General features: G+C 41.7%; 1 protein-coding gene across 1 annotated transcript in view; it reads left to right on the forward strand.

Annotated features, from left to right (window-relative positions):
- Positions 1-382: 382 nt before the first annotated feature.
- Positions 383-10,855, forward strand: part of LOC122084773 — a 17,828-nt gene continuing 7,355 nt past the window's right edge. The window contains exon 1 of the mRNA XM_042653206.1: positions 383-669. Within this exon, the coding sequence (XP_042509140.1) occupies positions 383-669 (287 nt within the window). The remainder of the gene's footprint in view (positions 670-10,855) is intronic.

The raw sequence follows: 10,855 nt of genomic DNA on the forward strand, positions 1-10,855 counted from the left end.
AATTAAAAGATTTTGTGATAAAATTTGAGTTTCATATTATACTTATATGCATTGCCATGCTAGGTGTCTTATCTGTAGCAGGTATACCTGCATATGTCTTATTTGACTCTGGAGCTTCGTATTTATTTGTGTTTAAGAGATTTTCTAGGAAGCTTGAGGTGCCAACTAAGACCTTAGAATGCAAGTTAGTTGTTAGCACACCTACAGGCACGGTGGAACAGTTAAAAGAAGTATGTGGGATGTGTTCAGTTGAGATTAATGGGAAGAAGCTGGATGCCCAGCTTATCAATCTCAACATGTAAATTTTGACATCATTCTGGGTATGGATTGGTTGTCGGCTCATCGAGCAAGTGTGATGTGTGCCGAGACACAAATTAAGATGATGGATGACGAAGAAGAGGAGCTTGTATATGAAGTTAAAAGGGAAAAGCAAACTATAAAGACTATTATCTCTGCTTTACAGGTGGTAAAATTATTTGAAGATGGATGTCAGGGTAACCTTGCATCAATACTAGATGTGGATGCAAAGTTTACACCACTAGAGGAATTGGAGGTAGTCAAGGAATTCCCTGATGTCTTCCCAGATGATTTAATCCAGCTACTACCTAACAGAGAGCTGGAGTTTACTATTGATCTAACTCTTGGAGCTGCCCCAGTGTTTAAGGCTCCGTATAGAATGGCACCAGCCGAGTTGAAAGAACTACAGACATAGTTGTAAGATTTGTTGAAAAAGGGGTTTATACGTCCAAGTGTCTCGCCTTGGGGTGCACCAGTCTTATTTGTTAAGAAGAGGGATGGTAGTTTGTGTATGCGTATTGATTATTAGGAACTGAACAAATTAACCATTAAGAACCGGTATCCGTTGCCACACATCGATGATCTATTTGACCAAATACAAGGTGCTAAGTTATTTTCAAAGATTGATCTCAGATCGGGTTACTATCAGCTCAAGATAAAGAGTAGTGATATACGGAAGACAACTGTTAGAACCTGATATGGCCATTATGAATTCCTAGTGCTGTCTTTTGTGCTAACCAATGCACCGACTGCTTTTATGAATTTAATGAATCGCGTATTTTATGATGTCCTCGGTAAGTGGGTCATCGTTTTCATCGACGACATCTTGATTTACTCGAGGTCTGAAGAAGAACATGCAAGGCACTTGAGGATGGTACTGCAAAGACTAAGAGAACAGCAGTTATATGCCAAGTTTAGCAAGTGTGAATTTTGGCTCAAGCAAGTTGGATTCCTAAGACACGTGGTATCTGAAAATGGAATTGAAGTGGATCCGGACAAGGTAAAGGCTGTAGTAGAGTGGGAGGCACCTAAGAATGTAACAAAAATTAGAAGCTTCTAGGGCTTAGCAAGCTATTACCGATGCTTCATTAAAAACTTTTCTCAGATTTCTGTGCCGATGACTAAGTTGACCAGGAAAGGTGTAAAGTTTGAATGGTCAGAAGAATGTGAAAACAACTTTCAAGAGTTAAAGAAGCGGTTAGTTTCAGCTTCTGTATTGACCATTCCAAATGGTACAGGTGGGATGACAGTCGACACCGATGCATCCAAGATAGGGTTGGGCTGTGTTCTCATGCAATATGGCAAGGTAATAGTTTATGCATCCAGAAAACTTAAGGAGTATGAGAAGAACTACCCCACTCATAATTTAGAGCTGGCGGCGATCATCTTTGCCTTAAAGATCTGGTTCCATTATCTGTATGGGGAGAAGTGTGAAATATATAATGACCACAAGAGTCTCAAATACTTCTTCACCCAAAGAGATTTGAATATGATCCAAAGAAGAGAGCTTGAACTTATGAAGGACTATGATTATGATATTTAGTATCACCCAGGCAAAGCTAATGTGGTGGCTGACGCTTTAAGTCAGAAGGCTCAGACTATTTTGCTTTTATGCTTAGCTGTCAGTCCACAGCTGATACAAGAGGCAGTGCTGATGGATGAAATCCTTCTGCATAAAGGGGTAACCTTGGAGCTGAGCATTAGCTTGATGATTTTAAGCAGTTGACCATATCCCGACAGCCCTACAGGTACATCCATCCATTAGGCAAGAGGTGGTAATGAAACAATCTTTGGATCTTGAGCTACAAAGGATCAGGCTGGAAGCTCAAGGGCAGACAATGAATGACACTGAATTCACAATAGCCAATGATGGGGAACTACTATTTTGTGATAGGCTATGTGTGCCCAATGACATGGAAATACAGGACAAGATTGTGAAGGAGGCACATAGTTCTGAATACTCACTTCATCCCAGAAGTACAAAGATGTATAAAGACCTTAAACAAAGCTATTGGTGGCCAGCAATGAAGACTACTATAGCCTTGTATGTAGCATAATGTCTCGTGTGTCAGAAGGTCAAGGTAGAAAGGCATCAACCATATGGTACTCTGCAGCCACTCTCTATACCAGAGTGGAAATGGGGAATGATCACGATGGATTTTGTCACCGGGTTACCCTGTACACCCAAGGGAATGGATGCAATCTAGGTGGTAGTTAATAGGGGCTTACCAAGACTGCTCATTTTATCTTGATCAGGACCAATTACTCCATGGACAAGTTAGCCCAACTTTATATGGATAACATAGTCCATTTATATGGAGTACCGATAAGCATTGTGTCAGATAGAGACCCAAGATTCACATCTAAATTCTAGAAGAGTCTCCAGTAAGTTTTGGGGATATAAGTGAATCTGAGTACTGCTTTCTATCCACAAACCGATGGGCAATCAGAATGAATCATACAAATACTAAAAAAAAATGCTCAGGGCCTATACAATGGAAATGAGTGGCAGTTGGGAAGAGTACATACCTTTTATGGAGTTTTCTTATAACAATAGCTATCAAGCTACAATTGAGATAGCTCCATATAAGGCATTATATGGAAGGAAGTGCAGAACACCCTATATTAGGATGAAGTAGGTGAACGACAAATGCTAGGACTAGAAATGATATAAATGACATATGACAAGGTCGACGACATTCGGGAGAGGATTAAGGTAGCCTAATTATGTCAAAAGAGCTATGCAGACAACCGTAAAAAAGACATTGAATTCCAAGAGGGAGAGAAAGTATTTCTTAAAATCTCTCTTACTAAAGGGTTGTATAGATTCCACAGGAAGGGCAAGCTAAGTCCGAGGCATATTGGCCCATTTGAAATCTTGGCTCGAGTTGGCTCACTAACGTACATGTTGGCTCTTTCGCCTTCCCTCAACAATGTTCACAATGTGTTTCACATTTCTATGTTGTAGCAGTATATCCATGATCCATCACATGTGCTACCCATGGAACCAGAATACTTAGAAGCTGATATGACCTATGAAGAACAACTTGCTGAAATTCTAAACCGGAAGATAAAGACCCTTCGTAATCGCTCCATCACTTTTGTGAAGGTTCGATAGGTAAATCATTCACTAGAGGAAGTGTCCTGGCAGAAAGAAGATGACATTCAGGCCAGTATCCTCATCTTTTCAGATAACCAGACACTACAATTTCTAGGATGAAATTTTCAAAAATGGGGGGTAAATGTGATACCCTACTTTCTAAACCCAGTCTAATTATCCGGATGGTTCAGTTTAGCTATGCAGGACCTAAACCCGAGCGAGTCCAGTCGGATACCCTATAGAACATAATGGCAAGGGTGACTCTAAACTCAGGTTGGCCAGATGAGTCGGAGTCGGTACCTAGTGAAGTTTGTTTGCCTAAATAGTGCACTTGCATGTATCATAAGGCCATGTACACATAATAAAGGTATGCAGCTTGATTTTGTTTCGAGTATGCATTTTGGTCAATTATAGAGAGTGAAATACGTGTCGAGCCTGAGCCCTGACAAAATTCCAAATTAATCCGTTAAGTTTTGGCCGACTGGTGGGTGGTCATAGGTGGGTCGGACCCACCAATGTGACCCACCACTCTGGTCATTAGATATTTTAACCCAGGTATAAATAGCATTTATTAACTTTCTTCTCCCTCATTTATTGCTTTAGACTGTGGGTGAGAATACTAAAGAAGAGAGAGAAAAGAAAGAACGAGAAGGGAAGAAGAAGGGAGAAAAAGAGGAAGAAGCTGCTCGTTATGTGTCACTGAGGTTAGATCTTTTGAATCTAACACTGGAAAAGTGATCCTCGCCTTGGGATCTATGATTTGAGGTGAGCAAAAGCTATATTTCTCAAACCGCCTAAGAAATCCTAAGTGAAACCCTCCAATTTGGGTAGGAATCTTTTGGATATGTTAATCCCACTTGAGATGATGAATCTAAGGTTTAATAAATGATCTACATGTTGTTTATGGAGGTTTTAGAGGAAGAAATTGTGAAGTTGAGAAGCATTTGTTGATCTATTGAGCTAGAGAAGTGATTTAAGGTTTTTGAAGTGTTCTTGAGTAAAGAGGTAAAACCCAAGCTTAAAACTTTGAATCGATCCTAGATTTAAGTTAGAATCATGATATGGGACCTTAGATTTGTGGAAAATACGATCGAATCGACTCCTTGTGGTTTCCCCAAGGTGGGATGAAGAATAGGAATAAACAGCAAAATCCCAATTCTAAGTGGTGGGTGCCTGGAAATGGTTAGACCCACCAATTCTAAGCCCGCTTGTCCGGGATGGACTGCTGACTTGATCGACGAGCAAGACTAGTGGGCACCTGACTAGCCGCTCTTGGCTCACCGGTCCAGGCAGAGTCCCTGGGTCAAACGACAAGCAAGGACCGATAGGCACCTGGCCCATCTGTCCTTACAAGGCCCTTGAGTCAAGCTGCGGGCAAGGACTGCGGGTACCTCGCCTACTGGTTGACCCACCAATCTGACTTTTTAATTTTGATTGGGCCCAAATTTGTCAAGCAACCTCCTATGGTGAATATAAATGCGTTGGTATCATCGTACTCCATTGGTTGTGAACCTAAAGTGGAGATGTACTAAACTCGATCTCTTTTATGATAGGTTTCACTAGAAACTCACGTCATCTCACACCAGATCTTCCTCATACCAAGGGTGATCATTGTATACAACTAGGTAAGTGGAAAGAGGACATTGAATTTATTTTTGGAGTGTTTTTGCATCATCCCATTATTGTTGTAGACTAGTCATGTCCTTATTTCATTATTATGTGTAGCCTAGTCATTCACGAATGCCATTTGCATGTATTGACGTATTCATTATGAAATTCATTTATGACTTGATATGCTGATATCTTTAATTGTTAAATTCTTATCCTTGCTTGGAGTTATGAGATGGATGACTTTAAATTATTGAATATGATGCATTGCTGGACTAGATGCCGTAGTCGGTTTGGAAACGAATGCATTAGTAACCTGTGGAATGGGATGCGATGGCACTATACAGTCATACTATCTCATATAGGAGCATACGGTTAGGAATACATATCCCTATGCTATGACCCTTCCCAGCAGGGGTTTAGGTGTTGGGTATATCACTAGGGGAAGCCCAAGGTTGTGTACCAATGGTAGCAATTAGAAGTACCCCCGACTGATCACTAGGACGGTCGACAACTTTAGTGATATAACAAGAGAGCTAATCGTACTACTTTTAATTTAATACAGGGTAAGGCCCATTTTACTTTAATGCAGGGCAATGCCCCATTTTACTTTTCAGTACCTATGGCTGGTCTTCTCCATTAACCCTATAGGAGTATTGCGGGATGGAGTTTGTGACTCGTACCTAGGGCATACTCACACTGTGGTTGTGAGTAGCACATGACCTATGACTTAGATGTGATGTTTAGGTGGTTTAGGATAATAAGAATGGACTTGGATACATATATGTGCATTTGTATTGCGAATAATTGCTTGATCTTTCTTTTCACTTACTAGGCTAGTGAGTTCTTCCCACGTGCACACCATTTTTTTAGATGATCTTGCAGGTTATTCAGTTGAAGAGCTAGAGCTAGGACCCATGGTAGAGTTTACAACTGAGGACTAGTGGGTCCCTGAAGATCTGGGGCATGGGGCTGAGTGTCCATGCGAGAGATATGTTACATGATAGCAATACTGATACCTACACGGGATTCTTTTGATTATTTTATGATGTTATCCCTATTGTGCTCTAGATGTTTAAATTGTAATTTTTGTGTATATACCATGCCTACGGGCCTACATGTAAACGTATTATGTATTACAATTTAGGTATCAAGAGTATTGGGGTATTTAAAGGTATATAAATGTAAGGCTTTTCTAAAATATATACTTTACTTTCTTTAGATGTGTGCATGCTGTGTGGTGGTTATTGCGTCAGATGATTCTGATAGGTTTTGGGTTAACAGGTGTTAGCCCGATCACTGGTCCGGTTCTATGTGAAGGGGTGTGACATTGCCTATGGTCATTTTAAGCCTGCTGCTAGCTCTTTTAGCTCCTTCCATTTGTACTAGGTTACTCCTCCTTACTTGGGCATCCACTGGTCTCCTTTGAATATGGCCATACTACCTTAGCCAACTTTCACGAAGCTTGTCGTTGATCTGGGAAACTCCCAAGGCAGATCTAAGATCTAATGTGCTCATTATTAGGGTTTTAATATACTCATCCCCAAAAGGCATTGCTTCATACTCAGAGTATCTCTAGTAGGGTACTAATATACTCATCCCCATCTCTTCACAATGTCCTCTTCCCTTACCAACACTCTTCCATCATCACCTTTGGTATACCTCACTTGGTCGAAGTCTCTACTCTTCCTTTCTCGTATTTTCACTATCTTATATATAGCTTTCCCCCCTTCTTATATATATATATATATATATGGAAACTCTCTTGGTATGAAAATGTAATGTAGGAAGTGGGGTACTCGGATGATGACAAAGGATGGTAAGATGATGATGGAATATATAACTATGAATGATATAATGGGGATGTGGCGGTGATGGCAAAGGTGAGTGATATGATGGGTTGTGCGAAGCAATAGACTCCACGGATGGTATTGGTGATGAGGGAGGAAAGGTGGGTGATTGGTCCCTTTCTAGATCCTCTGATATTTATTTTGGTGCAATTTATCCCTTGAGGGTCCTTTTGGATTAATCTTTCATTAGTTGTGCTCTGTCCCCATAATCATTTTGAGAATTCTAAATGAGATGAGTTGGATCAAATAACCATGGGTCATAATCTTGGGAATCATTGGCCAACATATTGACAACCCTGTGATCCGGGCATGGGTTGGTTGTGACATTCGGAGATTGCTTGACTTTGACTTCAATGGTCCCATTATCTACCAAATCCTAGACTGCATGTTGTAGGCTAATGCATCTTTCAGTTGTATGTCCCTTTTGATTGTGGTAAGAACAATATTCATAATCCTTATACCAAGTTGGTGGGGGTTACTAATTACTGTTGGGGCTATAGTCCCCAAAAGGTATTGCTTCTTCAATTTCTCGTACATTGTGGCCAAAGGCATGCCCGACTTCATAAATTGTCTCCTTGGATGGGGGATTTCTGAGAGGGAGCATTTGATTGGATGATGAATGGCTATTGCCGTGAAGCTGTTACTAGTGATGTTGACTGTTGAACAACACTGACCACATTAGCTTCGAAGCTCTTGCCTCACCCACCTTTGGCTCTCTTCCCCGAATCTTGGGCAACTCCCTGATACTGTACATCCCTTAGGATCTCGTTCTCAACATTTGTCTCTATGGCTATCAATGCATCAAATGTTTGTAAATTCTGATAATAGAGGACATCGTAATAAGGCTAAGAGAGATTCTCAATCAACATCCCCACTTGTTCTTCTTCAGAAGTGTGATCAGTCATTATAGCGACCTTATCTTAGAATCTCATTAGAAAGGTGGTGAACCCTTCCCATAGCTATTGTCTCAAGGTATCGAGCTCTTGCTGCTTCACGCCCACCTCTGTGTTGTAAGTGTATTGCGTAGTGAAAGCCCGCACTACTATTGCCCAATTTTGAGTTTGCGCGGGTTCTAGCTGTGTGAGCCATCTTAATCTAGGTCTTGATAATGTTAACATGAAAGCTTGAACCCTTTGTTCATCTGCAAGGTGCCATGACTTTGAGATGCTAAGAAATACCTTCATATGAGCTTTAGGATCTCCCGAATCGTCAAACTTGTCGTTTACCACTTGAATTTTTGGGAGTCCTTACCCTGGAAAAGTAGCTCATTTCACTTGTATCTACTGCTTGACCTTCTTGGCCTCATCCTGCTCGAATCATACCTTCGAGCTTCTCTAGCTGCTCTCTTGTTCTCCTTTCCCTCTCCGTCTCCAGTGGTTCCATTTGAACGTGTGCGGTAAACTCCTCCTTTTCTTCATTAATCACCAGTCGAGGGGGAATCCTAGTGAAAGTTTCTCAAGGACCGGTAAGCCTAATTTGATCCTATTCTCCATGGTGGGAGCTGAATCAGTCCTGGGTTGGCTTCACAATATCTGAAACACTTGTGCCAATCCTTTCTTGACCTCAACCATTGCATCCTACAATGCTTCTAGTGGGTTAGCCCATGCTGGCTCAGGTATATCACTGTTGGGTGGGTCCATTGTGCTCGAGTCTTGAGTGTTCAGGGAGAGACAATCTTGGAGAGATGATAGGGATGACACAGGACTTAAACGAGTCAACCGGTTACCCAAACGCTTCCAGTGCAGGAAATCTCTTATGCGTGAAATCGTGCCTGAGTCAGAAGTGATTTATTTTAGGACTCTTATTTTTTCGTATTTATCAACAAATGATACACCCATAGTTAGCCCTCTAAATGATAGGGATCGGATTGGGATCTATTCCCCTAGTCCAATACATATCATAAGTTGGGACATGCAAACAAATTGCCCTGATAAGATCGATAAGGTCCTGCTTTCCTTCACCTTTTCTCACAAATAGTCCGGGACTTCTGCATAACTTGTAATGGGAATCACTCCAGAGTTATGCATACTATACAATTCAAATCTTATTTCTGGGGAGGGAAGACACCTTTCATTCGAAACCCACTTAGGAAAGCATTTCCTTATGACTAAAATATAGTATGGGAAGATTCCGATCTAAGGCCTTAGATAGATTCCACAAGTTAGCTTGTGGAGCTCCTAATTGCTCTCCATCTATTTTCTACATGATGAGGGGATGCAATAGGACTGAACCAACTAACTTTGACAGGATCTATATACACAAGGTACATGATCCTTTTGATATACCCGGAGGCACTGTATTAAAGGGGTAATTTCATTGTCGATTACTCGTGACTATACATGATATTAGAAAATTAACCACGGGGGTGGATGGAACCATGCCATGAGTGTGTGCATAAGTGTAATGTGACGGTTACTATCAACCAATCTCATAATGTCATAAGGTGCATTACCCTCCTCGAGGGTGCTGAAAAAATTATGAAAATCCTTGTCGTATGATAATATTCCAATCATTCTTGTATGAGAAGCGACCATCATTTGATCCCAAAGTACTTAGTATGACATGCACTGACCTCCCTGGGGGTGCTGGCATAACAAGGAGTACCCTCATCAAATAATATCACTTTGAGCATGATGTATGCTTTGGTTAGTACCTACAATTTCAACATGGGTTAGCCAAATGTGTTCTCAAGCACGTTATAGTGTGAGGGCTAATGGCCGTGTCAGCGGGCCCCACACCATCGCATCCTTGGTTGAAGATATGTGAGGGCTTATTTCACAGGGGCTATTTTCCCTTTGGGTATTTTCTAAAAAGGAACATTAATAATGGCCCAATTTTGGGGATTGGGGAGCACAAAAAATTTGGAGTCGCCACCTAGGGTTACTGTAATACCCTACATCTTAAACCCGGCCTGATTACACGGTTGACCCGGTTTAACCATGCAGGACCCAAACCGGAGAGAGTTAGAGCGGGTTCCTTATGGACTATGATGGCAAGGGTGACCTTAAACACCGGCTGGCCCGATAAGTCCGAGCCAGTGCCAAAAGAGATGGGAATACCCAAGCCATGTACATGCACCTATCATAAGGTCATGTACGGATAAAGCAGGTATGTAGCCGTATATTAAGGTGCATACGTATATTACATCGTATGCCAAGAGTGAGATTCGTGTCGAGGGCCGAATTCTGTCAAAGTCCCAAGTTTTGGCCCTCAGGTGGGCGGATAGGTGGGCGCATCCACCCACCTGAGTGACCCACCCATGTGAATTACCTAGTATTTTAAAGAAGTATATATAGCATTTACACTTTTCTTTTTTTTTCTCATTTATGACACTCGTACGTTGGTGAGAAGAGTAAAGAGGAGAGAGAAAAGAAAGGAAAGAAGAAGAGAAGAGAAGGAAGAGGAAGAAGAGATGGATTTCAGTGGCGCCGAGGCTTGATCTTCCCATTCCGACGCCGGAAGAGTGATCTTCAACACTAGATCTACATTTAGAGGTGAGCAAAGTTTGGGTTCCTTAAACCTTCACCATACCCAAGTAAAACCCTTGATTTGGGTAGGGTTTCTTGAGATTTTGTAAATCCCCCTTGAAATGATGAATCTAAGGTTTAATAGATGATTTATGTGTTTATCTTGAAGGATTTGAAGAAGTATTTACAAGGTTGGAGAAGCATTGTGGATTTGAAGTGATTTTTGGGGTTTGAAGGTGTTCTTGAGCAAAGAAGGTAAGATGGCTTCCCATTCCTTAAATCTAACTTAGATCTAGGTTAGAACCATCCTATAAGACCTTGAAGGTGTGAAGAATGGGTTTGAAAAAGCCCCATTTGAATCCCCAAAGATTCGGGGAAGTTGGGAAGAAACAGCAGGTTTCCTGCCAAAATCGGTGGGCCAGACTGGAGGGCCATCTGGCCCGCCTGTGGGCACCCGCCTGAGAGGGCAGGGCCCTCGGGCACAATCGGCGGGCCAGACCGGTGGGCCAACCGACAGGCCACCCTATCCGTCG

Source organism: Macadamia integrifolia, chromosome 7 (genome assembly GCF_013358625.1).
Source record: "Macadamia integrifolia cultivar HAES 741 chromosome 7, SCU_Mint_v3, whole genome shotgun sequence".
NCBI classification, from domain to species: domain Eukaryota; kingdom Viridiplantae; phylum Streptophyta; class Magnoliopsida; order Proteales; family Proteaceae; genus Macadamia; species Macadamia integrifolia.